At 41.9% G+C, this 19,124-nt stretch overlaps 1 protein-coding gene across 1 annotated transcript; it reads left to right on the top strand.

Annotated features, from left to right (window-relative positions):
• The first annotated feature begins 1,327 nt into the window (after positions 1 to 1,327).
• On the top strand, positions 1,328 to 15,672 carry LOC143284316 (spartin-like). Its single transcript, XM_076591021.1, has 7 exons — positions 1,328 to 1,489; positions 5,016 to 5,873; positions 6,715 to 6,984; positions 9,396 to 9,590; positions 11,550 to 11,705; positions 12,982 to 13,072; positions 15,359 to 15,672. The coding sequence occupies exons 2-7, from the start codon at positions 5,030 to 5,032 to the stop codon at positions 15,609 to 15,611; spliced, it is 1,809 nt and encodes a 602-aa protein (XP_076447136.1). The 5' UTR covers positions 1,328 to 1,489; positions 5,016 to 5,029; the 3' UTR covers positions 15,612 to 15,672.
• The last annotated feature ends 3,452 nt before the right edge of the window (positions 15,673 to 19,124 follow it).

Below are 19,124 nucleotides of genomic sequence, written 5' to 3'. Positions count from 1 at the left end.
GCTTTTCTATCACATGACTTTTTAATACATATTGTAGGGAGGAGAGTGTTGGAGTTGAGCATGGAAACTGTTTTGATACAGATTGAAAAGTTTGCCGCTTCTGTCTTCTTCCGATAGCTCCTTGATGTCCGAGTAGCAAACTTTGTCTGGGCCAGGAGCCGATTCTTTCTTGCATTTAGCTATTGCTTCGTTTAGATCATCTATTGTCAAGTCATCATCGGGTCTTAGTAGTCGGCATACTAGCTGAATTGTGTCTTCTGCTCGCCCCATCCATGATCTTCCTCAGTCGTCCTAGACGGCCGTCTTTTGGTTCCTTGACTGCATCATGCAGTGGGTTTTGAAGGTTTTCTAATGCTCGACTGAAGTACGTCTAAACCTGTTCTAACTTGTTTCTGGCCTGCGCTGAAAGAAGGTCAAGCAGGTATCGCATCAGTGGTTTCCGTAGGCGTGTCTTTTGTCAGTTGTTCCACTGAAGGATAACTGAGTCTCCGGCATAGCTTCATTTTGGACTCAGGCGGCTTTCTAATTTTAGGAGGCTGCTTTGAGATGGTACGTGTTGTTAGCCCATGTCCGGAGTCGATCACACTGAGAACGAGTGATTGATACAACAGGAAGAACCGGGTGGCGTCAGTTCAGTCGTTCAGTACCTTTGGTTGCCATTGCCTTTACAGTAAGACTGAAAGACCCTTTTTGCAATTGAGAACAGTATTTTCCGTATGTTTTCTGAAGGTCAGCATCCTGTCGAACTGTATTCCTAAGTAGCGTAGGCATTCGGTTTTCTCGATCTGAATTCCGTCACGTCGAATGACTCCACTGGCAGTCGACGTGACACACTGGCTGAGGTTGTGGTGATTTGCTTGCGGTTTTGTTGTCAGTTGAGGGTGCACAGCAACGTTTGGGCTTTCGCTGGATTGATGGAAGATCCTGTGTCCTTGCACCATTGAGCGATATTATTCAGTTGTTTCTGGACGGCTTTTGTTCTTCCCCCTTTCCTACCCCTCCCCCTCAAGTTGCTCGACAGTCCAACCCAAAGCTCGGAATCCAACCTCTCCCATACCTCCCCCTTTCCCCCTATCCCTATGCTACCCCTACCCTAACCTCCCCCTTTCCCCCTATCCCTATGCTACCCCTACCCTAACCTCCCCCTTTACCCCTATCCTAACCCTCCCTCTTTGCCTCTCCCCCTATCCTACCCAGTGGTTTATGAATACATAAGATCGTATTGTCCACATATTCACGCACAATTGTCACTTATTTTGCACGCAGCGCGGTAAATAGACGTGTCAGTTCTAAATTTAGGAACAGCAATCATCCACATGACATTTACGTCAACAAAATACGCATTGGCATTCAGTGAACTGCCTGCTTACTCTTCAAGAGAGAGAAAAAAAAAGCATCATTCTTGAAAGTGCAGGCTTCGACGATTCTTTGTGATTTTGTACAGAGTTAAGGTGTTAAATTAGAACGTGCTTTTTCAAACGCTGAAGAGGTTTGTATTATGAGAGAGTGGTGATATTTCATGGGCGATGTCCATCTTGAAACTGAAAGCATGAAATTGAAACTGCCGACAAGTAGTTTAAACCGAAACTGACCCCATGTCTGGAGACGAGAACTGTTCGGTTGTTTTTATTTGTTGTTGTTGTTTTTTTACGTCTCCATTTTGTATGTTTCCTTCTTCCATTCTCACCAGGGAAATGTAAATTGCATGTAATTCTTTATGTCCTCACCCCCCCCCACCCCCCCCCCTCATCCGTCTTGCGATTTCCCCCCCCCCCCTTTTTTTTTTTGGATGACGAGCGTATAACAAGATATAATGATGACAGCCCACATATAATATATCAGTGGTGAAGCAATGACCATGATGCAACTTTGATATATATATATATATATATATATATATATATATATATATATATATATATATATACCAGTTCTTGTTTATTTTCACATTCTTCCAAATCTAATTTCTATGCTCTCAGATTGGAGTTTGTGAAGATCAGCAGGCATTTGACACTGTCCCATGTCAGAGACTTAATCTGAAATCAGAAGCACAAGGGATCACAGGAAAAATAATGCACTGGGTCCAGGACTTCCTAAGAGAAAGACAACAAAGCTATGGTGTCAACAGAGCTTAGTTGCGGCAGACTGAGGTGACTATTGGAATCTCCCAGTGGAGCGTTCTCAGCTGGGCCCATGTTATTTGATCTAGATGCATCAGTGATCCACCAGACAGAGTTCATGGTTCAGTTTGTCTTTTTGTTGATGACACAAAGGTCTTTATTAGAAGTGACAAGGAAGGTGTCACAGCCGCACTGCAAGAAGATCTGAATAGACTAGAGCACTGGTCAAAGGAATGGCTCCTAAAGTTCCATCCAGAGAAATGTCATGTCTTGAAACTAGGCAACAAGATATTGGAGATTGTCTAGCATATGACCGCAAAAACCTAAGCTGAAGATAACTGTGACATATTTCATTCATTGCCTCCTTGAAGGACAAGCCATACCTAGAGAGACTAGCAATCCAGAAATTGCTCAGCTTTGAACATCAATGGAAACAGGCGATATTATAGACTTGCACAAGCTCATCCACAGTATCTACAAGACTACTGGACTGCAGATCACATGCTCCAGCAGTAGGGAACTGAAGTCAGGGGGGAACAGCCTCAAACTAAGTAAATCATACTGCAGATTGAACATGAGGAGCTCCTTCACAGAACAAATTGTCAACATCTGGAACAAAAGAACAGTTTGCCAGACATGGTCATGAGGGCACCAACTGTTTCAGCGTTCAAGAGCAGACTTAATGCCCACTGGGTCACTCTACCCACACTGTATGATCCAGAACGCTACAGTAGGTAGTCCACACATGCCGCCAAAAATATGTTCAGCTTATAGTTATAGTATACGTCAAGATTGACAAACAGGCCTACCAAGGCCTCAAGTTCAAGTTTAGCACCAGGGGCTTCAACACGGTATCAATGCCTGTAGGTTAATTAGAACTACATACAGTTATATGGTTGGTATCAGCAGCTCGAATGCCTCAGTTGTTGTGTCTTAGCATCAGTAAGTTTTCACAGTGTTAAGAATGTTGCCCAAATGTACAGAATTAACTATTTAGCATTGACTAAGGAAAATTCATGTCAGTTTAGTGCTGCTATGAATATAATTTTTTGTTGTTGATACAACCCAGCCTAGGTCCCAGTACTGGATATGACATTTGCTGCCAATAGAGCCACAGGGCTCCTTTGGAATTTGAAGCATATATGAAATTATTAAAAAGGTTAAGTTTTGGGGAAAGACAGAAAATATTCCAATGGGGCAGAAAGACTAAGTTTATTTTACAAGAAAATGATATAAAATGTAGATTTATGTTAAAAAAATATTTAGATCTCCACGAATGGCAAGTTTATTAAAACAGCTGATCTCTGAATGGAATACAAATTCTGCCAGTTTGTTCATTTTTACCACCCAACACTTTTTCACCAGTAATCAAATATTGACCATAAAATAACAAGACATTTGATCTTCTAAATTGGATATTTAAGCATTTTTGGGGGACGTGAATAGTCTTTTAGAACTGGATTCATGATATGCAACTTGGTTGTCTGTGAATTCATATAAATTTGTTTCATGTGTCTTAATAAGTGTACTGTTTATGTTATTATTACCATTTATATTATATTCAGAGTTTTGTTATTGTAAACAACAAAAAACAAAGCGAAAAACATACAAAACATCAAAAGGCTATATGAAAGCAACAGAAACAGAGGGAAACTAATGATTTTTATTGGTTAGATGAGTAAGTTTTGAGACAAAGTTTATTGGGAAAATGTTGATAAAACCCTGATATTAACTCTTTCACTGCCAGGTATCTGTTTGAAACACACTCCCCAGCACCAAGTATTTCAGAAACAATGCTCTCTGTCACAGGCTTCAGTTCATGTTAAAACGACACACTGTTCACTTTAAACTCGGTTAGGGGGGTAAAGGTTAATCATTGTTCTATTCAAACTCGGTTAGGGGACAAAGGTTAGTCAGTGTTCTGTTCAAACTTATTTAGGGGGGAAAGGTTAGCCATTATTTTATTGGCGGGAAACTGGCTGCAGTTGTCAAGCTTTGTTACAGCATGACCCCACAATGTCGACAAAAGTCGCTTCAGGTGGTGCACTGTTGAGTCAACAAAAGTCACTAAGGTGGTGCACTGTTGAGTCAACAAAAGTCGCTAAGGTGGTGCACTGTTGAGTCAACAAAAGTCGCTTCAGGTGGTGCACAGTTGAGTCAACAAAAGTCGCTTAAGGTGGTGCACTGTTGAGTCAACAAGTCGCTTCAGGTGGTGCACTGTTGAGTCAACAAAAGTCGCTTAAGGTGGTGCACTGTTGAGTCAACAAAAGTCGCTTAAGGTGGTGCACTGTTGAGTCAACAAAAGTCGCTTCAGGTGGTGCACTGTCGCTTCAGGTGGTGCACTGTTGAGTCAACAAAAGTCGCTTCAGGTGGTGCACTGTTGAGTCAACAAAAGTCGCTTCAGGTGGTGCACTGTTGAGTCAACAAAAGTCGCTTAAGGTGGTGCACTGTTGAGTCAACAAAAGTCGCTTCAGGTGGTGCACTGTTGAGTCAACAAAAGTCGCTTAAGGTGGTGCACTGTTGAGTCGACAAAAGTCGCTTAAGGTGGTGCACTGTTGAGTCAACAAAAGTTGCTTAAGGTGGTGCACTGTTGAGTCAACAAAAGTCGCTTCAGGTGGTGCACTGTTGAGTCGACAAAAGTTGCTTAAGGTGGTGCACTGTTGTGTCGACAAAAGTCGCTTCAGGTGGTGCACTGTTGAGTCAACAAAAGTCGCTAAGGTGGTGCACTGTTGAGTCAACAAAAGTCACTAAGGTGGTGCACTGTTGAGTCAACAAAAGTCACTAAGGTGGTGCACTGTTGAGTCAACAAAAGTCGCCTAATGCAGTGATAAGAGATAAACTAAGAATCCCCTTCACACAGAATTTGTTTAACCATGTCTCTGTGCTTTGTTTCAGACTTCTCTTTTGAAATGGCTTGTGCCAGCCAAGAGCGTTCACATAGTCGTCCATCTGCCCCACCTGATGACACATCCCTGGACACAGAAACTGGATGGAGAGGGAGGGAAGACTTGGACACTGGACCCCAGTTTACAGACTTTAAAAAACTGCATGACAAAGCTTACGCCATGGTGCAGAAAGGACTGAATGCTGATGAGGAAGGGGACTTGCCGGCTGCTCGGCAGTACTACATTCACAGCCTGTCTCTGCTGGACCAGGTGTTGACGACAGACTCTCAGAGCTGGTCTGCTGCATCCTCTGCGGAAATAGAAGCTGTTCAGCAGATGCAGCTGAAAACAAATAAAACGAAACTAAAGATCACCTACCGTTTAGAAGCGCTGCAAACCAGCGATCAGGTGATGGCCCTGCCAGACCCAAACCTCAGCCCAGAAGTGAGTGAGGGAGTGCGGTTGCCGTCGTATGAAGAAGCGATGTCTTCTGGTCCTTCCTCCCCAGTTTCGGAGGCTGGTGTTGGCACCATGACGACGGCAGCCTCTGTTGACCAGGGGCCATTGGCAGGAGAGTGTCTGTCCGCTGATGGAACAGAGCTGTTCTACATTGCTGATGGGGTGCAGATTTTTCACATCACCTACGAAGGATATGTCAGTGCTCCATCGTATCCGACTTCTTTGCGGATTGTGAGGTTTCAGGAGTCATTGGAGAGCGATGGAGGAACTGAGTGTGGGGCCCGCGGTGAGGCTCGTGCTTTTCTACAGGTGGGGGACTGGCTCTATCCCTTGATCCCTGGAGCATCACCTGTGCTGCGCACAACCTTTGGAGCCTACCTTTTCCCTGATCTGTCACTTGAAGGCACAGGTAGATAATTTTTTGTTTTCTTTCTTGGTATACAAGGCACAGTTTATACCAGTTAGCTTCAGTCATTATATTAAAGTGGGTAGCAACGGCTGTGTTTTTACACCTCATAATGATGAAAGAAAGAATCCATTGTCCACACATTCCTATTTTAGTTCCTCAGACTTATTCATAGAATTTGTGTCTTTTTTTCCAGAGTGGTCAGAAATAGCTGAGAGTTAATGTTAAAACAAGCTGATTAAAGTCAGTAATTTTGACCTGGTAATGTGTCATATGTGTTTCTGGATAACTGATAAAATCAAAATCATAATTAAACAGTTCATCTGAATTATTGATACCTATAAATGTATATATATATATTTTTAAACAGACATGAAGTTTTAACAGAAAGGTGTAGGTGTCAAATGTAACCTAAGTTGTACATAGATCTCTGTATTATTTTTCATAAAACTATTTAATGTAGAATCACATCAGCCCAAATTAAGGCTTTGTTCAAATATATATCTGTATATACCTGTCTGTATCTGTCTATTTATCTATCTATCTATATGTATATCTAAATATATTTAATATATATATATATATATATATTGTATTTGATTCTAGATTTTGGTGGTTGTTTTTTTTGTGTAAAACCAGTTAGAATAGAATAGATTTTATTGTCATGAAACTGTAAGGTTTATAAGACACAAGTGCAATGGTAAATAAATGAATGAATGAAAAACACACAATTAATCAATCAGTTAATGCAGTAAATTGCAGCAGCATTGTAATGGCGCTGGTGGGTAAAGTGGATTAGAGTAATTATAGCTTGTTTGATATTTTCATTTGTGGATTTTCTCAGGATCTTCAGTTGGCCTGATTCTGCCAAGCACGCTGAGTGAGGAGGAACACCACATTCTGGAAGATATTCTGCGTCACTTCTCTGTCATTCAAGAGCAGCAGGCTGAGACTCCCCAGGATGAAACCACAGTGCCCACTGCTCCAGAAGCGGAGCCAGAGGATGCCGCAGTGCCTAGGTCAGATGCAGAAGTCAGAGAAGAGGAACCGGGGACATGTGGAATTGCTGAAGATCATTCCACGTCTGCTAAGATTTCTCGCGGTATCATTGTTGGTATGTTGCTTTGTGTGTGTGTGTGTGTGTGTGTGTGTGTTTGTGTGTGTGTGTGTGTGTGTGTGTGTGTGCGTGTACAATTGTGTACATGATGTGCATGCTGGGTATGTTCTTGTTTCCATTACCCACCGGACGCTGACATGGATAACAGGATTTTTAATGTGCGTATTTGATCTGCTTGCATATACACACGAAGGGGGTTCAGGTACATGCAGGTCTGCACATATGTTGACCTGGGAGATAAGAAAAATCTCCACCCTTTACCCACCAGCGCCATTACAGAGATTCAAATCTGGGACCCTCAGGGTGAAAGTCCAACGCTTTAACCACTCGGCCATTGCGCCGTCATACATTGTGTCTGTGTCTAGCCTCAGATTCATACACATATTTGTATTTGTATTTGTATTTCTTTTCATCACAACAGATTTCTCTGTGTGAAATTGGGGCTGCTCTCCCCATACTACAGCGTCACCCATTTTTTTGTATTTTTTCCTGTGTGCAGTTTTATTTGATTTTCCTGTCAAAGTGGATTTTTCTACAGAATTTTGCCAGGAACAACCCATTTGTTGCCGTGGGTTCTTTTACGTGCGCTAAGTGCATGCTGCACACGGGACCTCGGTTTATCGTCTCATCCGAATGACTAGCGTCCAGACCACCACTCAAGGTCTAGTGGAGGGGGAGAAAATTTCGGGGGCTGTGCCGTGATTCGAACGAGCGCGCTCGGATTCTCTCGCTTCCTAGGCGGACGCGTTACCTCTAGGCCACCACTCCACATATTTTAAGCAGTAAAACTTTTAAGAACAAATTTTGATTGCAAGCCACACAGTGACAAAACTAATTTACAAAATTTGATGGCAGCACATGGAGACATGTCCTGCTCAAGTCATTTTTCCTCCAGAGTGTTTGTGTTGGAGCGTGAAACTCTCATCTCTATCGTTCTGTTTTCCATGTCTTCTGCCTTTCTTTGCCTGAACTTATGTAGGTTTTTTTTCCAGTGAGAAAGCCAAACACAAGTATTGTGTTAATTTTTTTTGGTGACAGAATCAAAATTGCTTCAATATCATAGTGAGAGAAGGTGTTTTTTTTTTTTTTTTTTTTTTTTTTTTTTTTTTTTTTTTTGCTGCCCCATTATCTGCACCATTTCAGTGGCATTACTCCCACGCCGCTCATTTAGATTCCCCCATACACGGCCACACCCGGGTTCGTCCTTCGCAGTTCCAGCGTCGGCAGTCCACAGGGAACCATCGATGTTAGGTCGCCAGGAGGCCACACACCAGAAGAGACCCTGCACTGCTGCTGAGTCACTTCGGTGGTGTTCAGTGGTGCCTTTTCTGTTTTAACGTACTTAGGACACCACCTACTAAGCCCCCTACTAACGACAATAATGGCTTAGTCGCGGAGCCAGACTGAGTGAGCGTCCCTCCCAGAGTGAAGACCGCCACCACGTCCCTCAAACAACAGCCCCCCATGAATCTGCCGACACTGACGACATTGACAGGACTCACCCCAAGCACGGAAGTGGAGGGGTATCGAAACTGAGGTCACCATGAGAGCAGGGCATGAAAGGCCACAGACTTTGAGACTATTTTGTTTATATTGATGACGATGAAGGAGGAGGAGGATGACGATGATGATGACGATGTTGCTATGGAGGTCCATTTTGGTTTGGGACTGCGTGACAAGGCTGTACTCTACGCTTCCTGTCATAATGATATCCCGGCATTAACCAGGCCCGAGAGATACAGGCACTTGCAGTGTTGGTCAGGTAATTAGAGCAACACACCCAAAGACGCATCCTTGAAGTGGATGACACTCGACTGTGTGGTCCCAGTCTCCCCATTTAAGCCCACAGCACACTCAACTCTGGGTAGGAGCCGGCCACGGGCCGAAAAACCCACCTCCGCTGGGATTCGAACCCGCGTCCTCCCAGCCGTCAGTCCGCGACGCTAACCACTTCGCCACGGCGGCTGGTATAGTGAGAGAAGTTAAGTGTGATGAAATCTTACACTTATTTATATTACAAGCAGAACAGTAAACATTTATATGTAACAAAAAACAAAAATAAAAAAACAAACACACACACAGCAGTCATAGCAAAGCAAGCCCAGTAAAGACATCATCTTTCCAAGTGCTATTCAGTATTAAAACACGCATACACACACACACACACACACACACACACACACACACACACTGGCACACACACAAACACATACACCCATATACACTGGCACACACACACACATGCACCCATGGACACTTGCATATATATATATACTTGTGCAATGCTCAGAACAAATATTGTGATGAAGTCAGTGTAAAGCAATTTTAAGCTGCAATCAAAACACACAGCACAACCTAGGTTAACAAATCGCTTATACGTACACCTACACACTAATATTATGTAACAGCTTCCAGCTGGATCTCTTGGGGGCTGGGGAAGGGTGCGGAGAAGGCAGGCCAGTTGATCACCTATGGCTCGGCAAAGCTCCGAGAGAGAATGCACCCTGAGTCAGTACCAAGACCAGTGGACCCGCGAGTGCAGAAAGGTGTCATGTATGCTCGGAAAGCTTCAAACGCAGCCGTCAACATCAGTGCCTTTGTTGGTGGGTGTTGTGCTCTGTTGATTGTGTTTTTGTATGTCTGTCTCTTGTTTGTTGTGGTTGATGCTTTTCTTGTTTTGATTGTGCTGTAAACCACCAGATGAGTTTTGTTTTTTTGTTGGCAGGTTACATTTATGGTACAGATATTCATTGTTCTCAGTCATACATTTTCTTCACCTCGCTTTAATGCAGGGCCCATTTGCGCGGATATGAATCTTTAAAGAAGGCATAAGCAGTATTTTGCACTGATAGTCTCCTGTCGGAGTGACGGATGAGTAGGCAGGCAGGCTTATCTGTCGGTGTGTGTCCTCATATGGGAGAAGAGGCTGTGTCTGGATGCGCAGCACTTCCCACAGGTGTTGCAAGGGAAAACGTCTCCAGAAGTTGAGCCCTGCTTCCTTCACTCACGCTTCTCCTTAATGGCCAGCGTTCTCTTGTTTTCAAATGTCTTTATGCCACTAGAGCACAGCATCCTCCAGTGAGAAAGTTCAAAGGCATCAGTTTCCCAGGAAGCAATGTCTATGTCACAGGCTTTGAGGTTTGTCTTGAAGGTGTCCTTGAAGCGCTTGCAGGGTCTTCCAAGTTCGTGGTGGCCTTCATTCAGCTGGCCATACAAGAGCATCTCTGGGATCCTGTTGTCCGCCATGCGGACAACATGCCCTGTCCAGCGTAGCTGGCACTGGATCAGCAGGCTTTCGATGCTGGGCAGGCTGCTCCTCTCTAGGACCTGGAGGTTGGAGACTCTGTCTTGCCACTTTATGCCGAGGATCTTTCGTAGGCATCTCTGGTGAATCTGCTCAAGTTGTTGAATGTGACTGCACTACATAATAAAGCACTCAGTAGATATGTATAGAAAGTACTGGACACTTCAGATAGATTTCATGTGGTAAAAGGTAGCTCAAAAACGTTCACAGATGCTGTGAGGTGAAGTTCAAGTTGTTCAAAGTAAAACTGACGGCTCTGTTCACAGAGTGAAGACTACAAGTTCTACATGAAAAGAATGCATCAGAGTTTTGATGATAGAGATATACATGTCACCTTTTGACATGAGCCACATAACATCTCTTTTGGAACTGCAGCATTGTTTAATGATTAATCAGGCTGACAAAAAAAAACAACTGAATATATCTGAATCCCTAAAACGTAAATAAATGTAAAATGTGAAGCCAGATTAAGGAATAACTCATATCCAGGCGTTCCACTTATTTGCAGAGATGTTGTGTTCATTTTGATCCAGTCATTTGCCAGCACATTATTTAGAAACTGAAATTTATTGGTATATTGCTTCTTTTTGACTCCCTTGTGTAAACAAAGTGAGTCTATGTTTTAACCCGGTGTTTGGTTGTCTGTGTGTGTGTGTCTGTGTGTCTGTGTGCCTGTGTCTGTGGTAAACTTGAACATTGCCATTTTCTCTGCAAATACTTTGTCAGTTGACACCAAATTAGGCATAAAAATAGGAAAAATACTTTGTCAGTTGACAACAGATTAGGCATAAAAATAGGAAAAATTCAGTTCTTTCCAGTCATCTTGTTTAAAACAATAACCTCTGGGATGGGCACAAAAAAATAAAAAAAGAAGCCAAATTATATGCAAACTGCATTTGCTGTTATATTTATATTTTTTTTATTCTCTAAGCTTGGCACTTTGATATGATATTCTCACACAACAACAAGGGCAGTCATTTTTATCATTTTTTGTTCAAACAGGAACTTCTTTTGCTAAGCATGTTTTTGTTGTTGTTGAACATTTAATTTTGCTTTGGAAACAGGAATTTGTGAGTCATCACTTGCACATTGCATTGTAAACGCATGTTTTCAAGTCACAAAAGTGGGAGAGATTGTTTTTGATGCTTCATGGTTTATGACAGAGAAGAAATGTTAGTACAGTGCTAATTTTTCTTTTTCTTTCCTTTTTTTTTCTTTTCTTTTCTTTTCTTCTTTTTCAAACCACACCATACCTCAGTCACCAAGCTAGGGGAAGCAACCATGGCACTGGGTCGACGTGTGGCGCCCCATCTGCGGAAGAAGGGGGAAGAACTTCTGCCCAAGTCGGTGAAGACAGATGAGAACAAATCCAGACTGCACGGTGTCATGGAGGTGGCTGCAAGTGGGCTGCAAGGTGGTGAATATGTGCATGATTTACATTTTGGCTGTTGATTACACTTTGTTGTATATTTATATCACACACACACAAAACACACGCACACGCACTCACACACACACTCACACACACAACCCACACATGCACACACACACACACCCACACATCCCCTCCCACACACACATACGCATGAACGCAGACAAACCGAGACACACACACACATGCACGAATGTGACAACATGCACTCACACACACAACCCACACATGCACACACACACACACCCACACATCCCCTCCCACACACACATACGCATGAACGCAGACAAACCGAGACACACACACACATGCACGAATGTGACAACACGCACTCACACACACAACCCACACACCCACCCCCACACATCCTCTCCCACACACACATACACATGAACGCAGACAAACCGAGACACACACACACACATGCACGAATGTGACAACATGCACTCACACACACAACCCACACATGCACACACACACACACCCACACATCCCCTCTGACACACACATACGCATGAACGCAGACAAACCGAGACACACACACACATGCACGAATGTGACAACACGCACTCACACACACAACCCACACATGCACACACACACACATACGCATGAACACAGACAAACCGAGACACACACACACATGCACGAATGTGACAACACGCACTCACACACAACACACACATGCACACGTACACACACACCCACACATCCCCTCCCCCACACACATACGCATGAACGCAGACAAACCGAGACACACACACACATGCACGAATGTGACAATTATATAACAGTTTAAATAATATTAACCTACCACATGCTCAGATGTCACATTCTGGACCTTTCATCATCTCCAGTGCTGTCAGTGTTTAGCTTTGCTGAAGAATCCAGCTGGTTCCTTGTTACGATTATTGTTCGATTTATTTTCTTATTTATTTCTAATGAGTTCATTTTCAGTTCCATGGATTTTTTCTCCACACCTGAGACTGGTTGTTCAACTGGTCAGTTAGTTTAATGAGACCTTTTTGTTACTAAATATCACATTTAGTGAATTGACATTAAATCATGTTGAACAAATGCACACACAAGCAAGTACGCTCTCATGCAAGCATGTAGACACACACACACACACACACACACACACACACACACACACACACACAGTGACACATACACACACACACACACACACACACACACACACACACACACACACACATAGGGCACACTGTGAGTGACTGGACAGCACTATGTGCAGGGGTTGGCACAGTGTGGTTGAGCCTTGAGGCGGCAGCCAAAGCGCTGGGGAGAAGTGTGGCCCAGGAAACGGTGGCCACAGTGCATCACAAGTGAGTCCTGCTTCAGCTTCTCTTTCCTTCAGTTCTCTCCCTACAGCTTTTGCAGCGTTAGTGGAGGACATGAGAGGATGTTCATCCTCAAAGAAACATTGAAAATTAAAAAAGAAACAGAGAAAGAGACTTGATGGACGAAATAGATGAACTGTAAAAGCGTTGTGCCTCCAGTCTGAGGGTCCTATGTTTGATCTTGGCATCGGTGTCTGATTGAAGGGTGGAGATTTTTTTTTTCCCGGTTTCTCAGGTGAGCATATATACAGAACTTCTTGTAGCTTATCCCCTTCGTGTGTATAGACATGTAGAAGATCAAACACTTGTTTTGAGGATCCCATAATTCATGTTCGTGTTTGAAAATTAGTGTGGATGCTTTTATGATGGAGTAAATATGGTCAAACAAAGGAAAGTACCGCTTGTAGATAATGGTGAATGTGGGAGTTGCAGCCAGCAAATGAAAAAAAATAAGGAAGAGATAGATTTTAGAGATAAAAATATGATATAAATGAAACTGTCCATGCTTTGAGGTTAGAAACAAGCAAACACACACCCATGCCCTGAAAAAACAAATATACATCCATGCCTTCAGGTTAAAAAACAAGCAGAAGAGAAAAAAAAAACACCTAAGGGTAAGAGCTGATGGAGATTATCTTATAATATCATTCGTACCTGGCCTTGTTGAAGCCACGATGACCAAGAGAGATTGATGGGAAAGCATGCATGATGTTGATGATAAGTGCATGTGACAGGTGACCAGTGGAATTGTTCAACTTCAGAGTAACGTATTTTGTGATTAACCAGACTTCTTTTAGGCTTCAATCCTCACTGCATTGCTAAGCTGAAACAGAAAGTAGACTTTCATGTGATGTTTATCACATGGCTCTGCTAATTACTGTACTTTGGAGAGTCTTCTTGCCTCGAAACTTGACAGAAACCAAGTTTGGATGCTGAAAAGCATGATTATTTATGGGGTCCCCTGTCTGTGTGGCACTTTCAGTGAAGTAAGCGAACAAAGTTTGCCTTATGTGGACATCACTTGCCATTTGGCATTTGTAAATTAGAGGAATTTTGAATTGTCAGAAGTGAGGAAAAAACAAGTGGTGGTTTTAACTCTGTGTATATGTGCACATCAATCTAGAAGCTTTGCTTGCATTGTTTCAAATATCTGCATGCACAGAAACGAAAAAAGATTTCTTTGGAGATGAGATGGATCCTAAGTGAAATGAATTTCAGTATGTTACAGTTATGACTCTTATTTTACCAACATTGTGACAGATGTTGATCATTGGGCCAGATTTTGTCAACAGTGAAGATTTAATGCATTTTAAAAATCCAAGCAAACATGGGTCCTTTTTTTCTTTTCTTTTTTTTTTGCCTCTTGCAAGGAGAAGAGTCCGGAGTGTCAAATGAAATGTGACTTTACTTACCACAAGACTGATTAGCTTTTATGATTTCTTTTGCAAAGGGAGGAATTGTAAGGAAAGTTGAACGAACCATGACTTAACACAAGGCTGATAAGTGTTCGTTTTGCTCTCCAGTGAACTAAAGGGAAGAAGTGGAAGTGTTGAATGAATGATGACACAAGTTACCACTAGCCTGTGTTTAACTCACTCTGAACAAAGGGCCTGGATTGAGGCCCTAATGTATACAACCATTTTAGATGAAGGGGCCCCGTCGGGGCTTTAGATAGTTTTGAATTTTTTGGATGGCACCAAATTTCCATGATGACGTTATAGGCTAATAATATCTTAACTGACCTTTCCACTCTCCACTATGACCAGTAAATGCAGAGCGTGTTGCTGTGCTTGCCAGCAGGAGAGGTATTTTTGCGGTGACTGGATCATGTGAACAGTGTCAACAGTGGGGTCTGACCCAGTTTCTTCTCAGTCACAAGGCAGACAACAGAATTAGATGATGGGGCCCAGTCATGGCTATATAACGTTCTGAATTGAATCTGTTTCAAACTCTGTGTACTTTCCTGGATTTGTTTACAAGTCATCAGTGTGTGCAAATTTTGAACCAAAAATACGGATACTTTCATCATTTCACTGTATGATAGAGTAAGAAAGGAGTTTAATATTTGTCCTTAACTAACTCCTTAAGTTACTGATCAGTTTGGAAGTTTTCAGTTCATAAAGTCTAACATTTGTTTTTTGACAATTTTAATTCTTACCCATACAAATGGATCGTCTGGGGGGGGGGGGGGGGGTCTGGGGAGCTAACTGGCAGTGCTAAGTTTTTGTTTTACGCTGCAGTGCACTAAAAAGAGTCTATCCCTTTGGACAGGTACGGGGGGGAGGCCAGCAAGCTGGCTGAGAACACTGTGTACACGGCTGGCAACGTAGCCATGGTGGCCTACAACACGGAGAGTCTGGCCGTCAAGGCCATCATCAAGCGCACCGCCAAGAATGCTGGGGCGGCCGTGGTGTACGATCTGCAAGAGACGAGCGAGGAGGACGGTCAGGCAAATGCACACAGCAGCGGGGGAAGAGGAGGAGAAGAGGAGCGGGACACGGAAAAGAAAGAGCCAAAGTCGTAGTCAGCAGTGTGAACACTGATTTTGTTCCTTGGCCTTAGTGTTTGGGAGTTCGTTGGACCTTGTGAAGTCTGTGTATATATATATATATATATATATATATATATATTTTTTTTTTTAAATAATTTTTTTTTATATTTTATTTTTATTTATTTATTTATTTTTAATTGAATAAGCATACAGTAAACATTTTGATCAGAACGTTCATACATGATATTGAATGAAGACACAAGAGCACAAAAAAAGGTGATAGAAAAAGATAAAAATTGTATATACAAAACATTTTTAGAATTGTAATCAAGAACTGTGAGACGCTGGTGGTGGTTCACACTATATGCCTATATATGATGATACTGGACAACAGATATTAACAACATTATGTGGAGTCAACGAGCTGGAAAAATTGTTGCAGTATGACAAGATGTCTGAGATGATGAATTACCTCATGTATCTTATATATATTAGGTACACTGATGATAGGCACATCAGCAGAGTGGTTAAAGTGTTGGACTTGCAATCTGAGGGTCCTTAGTTTGAATCTTGGTTTGGTGAGTTAAGGGTGAAGATTTTTCGCAGGGCTAGAGATGTGCATAAGATGGAATATATATGATAAAGATCCCATAATCCTTGTCAACACTTGGTGGGTTACGGAAACAAGAACACAACTAGCATGCGCATCCTAGCAACAGTACAGTCGCCTGTGGGAGGATAGAATCGGCCATACATCTAAAAACCCACTCACAGATACAAGTGAACGTGGGGGTTGCAACCCATCATGGCAGAAGACGAAGAAGAAGAAGGCACAGTGACATGTTTTCATCTTCTTCTGTGCATTACTCTCCAACCTGAGGGGCACCGCTGATGAACTGGCAACCAGTCTGCTCCATTTTCCCCTGTTCCTCGTCTTGGTCAGGGTGTCACTCAGGCCTGTCCATAATGGGATAATGTCCTCCCTTCTCTTTTTTCTCTCTGCCTCTCCTTCCTGGCATTGTGCCGTGCAGGATTGTCTTATGATGATGATGATGATAATGATAATGGATACTTATATAGCACACTATCCAGAAATCTGCTCCAGGTGCTTTGCAAAGCACGTTTGTTTACATGACACATTACATCAATGTTACGTACACACACCAAAATGTGACTTTGAAACTACACACACACACACACACACACACACACACACACACATACATACTGCATACATACGTTTTAACATGCATATGTTCATAGCGGCTGCCCTCCACACACATGCACACATAGGCACACACAAACACACGAGTCCTGCTGATGGTGAGACTGGCCCGTGCCACTTTAGTTTTCATTTCTTCACTGCGGTTAGATCTTTATGGGATCTGCTGGTTTGCCTGACTCACTTCTTCATTGGTGATGATTGTGATCATTGTAGGAGACGCTGAGGAGTTTTTGGAAGCATATCATCGCTGTGGCCTGTTTCTTCTTCTCCATGTCAGTTAGAATAGTTATCCATGTCTGATAGAATGTTGAGATGACCATGGAGTGTATCAAACTGGTATGAAAGCTGAGCACAGTATTCTTGTCTCTCTAAATGGATCTTCAGTTTTGTGTGTGCTGTTGTTGTTTGCACATTCCTGTACTGCATTTCAGGGTTTGATGTTGCTGTGGCTCCCAGGTACTTGACTAAATGATTTAAATCAAAATTTGTGATGGTGTACACAGCACTAGGGATTGTTATGAAGAAAAAGAGGGGATGAGGTGTCAAAAAATGAATAAAAAAAAAGGATGAAGAAATGAAGATCACCAGTGTTAGTAGTTGGTTTATATTGATAGTAGCTCTTTTTTTTTATGAATGTGTCTGTAGTTTTGTGGATCATTCTAAATTTGAAATAAAAACTTATGACTTTATTGCTTTGTGATGAATGCTGATACAAACCCGGCACGTTCTCATATTGAAGGAAGAGAGGGCAAAAAGAAGTCCCAGGAACCATAGTGGATCTGATGATCATTGTGTTGTGAACTTTTCATGTTGTGACTGGTCGTCTTCTTGAGGGTGATGTGATGCTCGCTTGTGACGCAAAGGTTCAGTTAAATGTTGTGATATTGCCCCATAGATCTAAGATAGATACCTTGCAAATGAGCATGCATCTGTGTGTGTGTGTGTGTGTGTGTGTGTGTGTGTGTATGCAGATTAACATCTATTCACACAGTCTAACATCTTTTCACATAGTGAAATTGTTAGCAATAACAAGAAGTTGTCAGTGACATCTTCGAACAGCCTTCCCAGAAACCTAGGAATGAAAAGGTATTAAAAAATGTGGATTTGTTATTAAATTATAAACTGTAACTATTGGATATAGAAAATGGGGGTTTTGTTTCCAAGGTAGCATGAACTTTTTCTAGACTAATACCTGCTTTATCTAAAAGTTCAAGGGTATTAAATAATTCTAGCAGTATGTAAAGAGGAAATACCATTCACTCTTTTTGGAAAATTCACATATTTCACACATGCAAGCTTATTAAAGAGAGAGAGGGAGGGAGGGAGAGAGAGAGAGAGAGAGAGTGTGTGTGTGTGTGTGTACATGAATGTGTTTGTTGGTCATGAATGTGCATGTTTTGTGTTTTGACTGATTTGGGTGTGTTTCATTATTGTAAGACACTTTGAGATGTCAGAACATTACCATTGTTGACATTATCACATCTTTTTGACATTGTGTTAGTGGTTGTCTGCTACATGGCAGGTTAACATGCTGGGTACACATTGTAGAAAAATGGTGAAGTGTGCATAGTCAGGAATGTTTTGGTCATCAGATGGTTTGGCTTTTGTGTGGACCTTTTCTGTAGTCCTTTTTTTCTTCTTCTTTTGATTATAAAGGACAGAACATTGTGGTTGTTGCTGCGTTCTTCTTTTCATCCTCCGCCATCATTTTGATGAGAAGTCAGATTCCAGCAGAAAAGTGTGACTGAATGATGTGGATTTTTTTTTTAGCCATGTATATGTGTGAGTTTTGACACTTTTGTAACTTTTTTGGTTTTGTTTTCATGTTTGTTGCTGGAGCATTTTGTAATTTTCTGTGTTGATGTGTGGTAATGACTGTGTGTGTGTGTGTGTGTGTGTGTGTGTGTGTGTAATCCATCCTGTATAGATGTGGGAGGAAAGTGATGAAAATTAGTATTGTGACATAACACATTTTGTGTGTTTCCAAGCAGTACTTTCTGTTTGATTCATTCTCACAAAGATATTTCTTCATGAATGTAAACTGTGCAGTACACAGAAAAGTATGTACATGGAAATAATTTAGCAATAGTCAAACATATTTTCTCAGTTTTTTTTTCAACATATAAATTTTATTTTTGTTTGTATTTCCTTACAAGCAATAATTATTTTCTTGTTCAAAATCAAAGAATTATAGGAATGTTTCATTTGTACTTATTTTGCAACAGTTCCTTGTTACTTTCTCAGTTAGCTATCAGCTTCATCAGCTGCAGAAAGTGATGGTGAAAAAAAATCAAAATACTTTGTACATGGTAAAAAAAAAA

The sequence above is a fragment of the Babylonia areolata genome, chromosome 7 (genome assembly GCF_041734735.1).
Source record: "Babylonia areolata isolate BAREFJ2019XMU chromosome 7, ASM4173473v1, whole genome shotgun sequence".
Classification (NCBI taxonomy): Eukaryota; Metazoa; Mollusca; class Gastropoda; order Neogastropoda; family Buccinidae; genus Babylonia; species Babylonia areolata.
The sequence above is the reverse complement of the archived record's forward strand: the minus strand, read 5'-3'. Positions and strand labels throughout refer to the sequence as shown.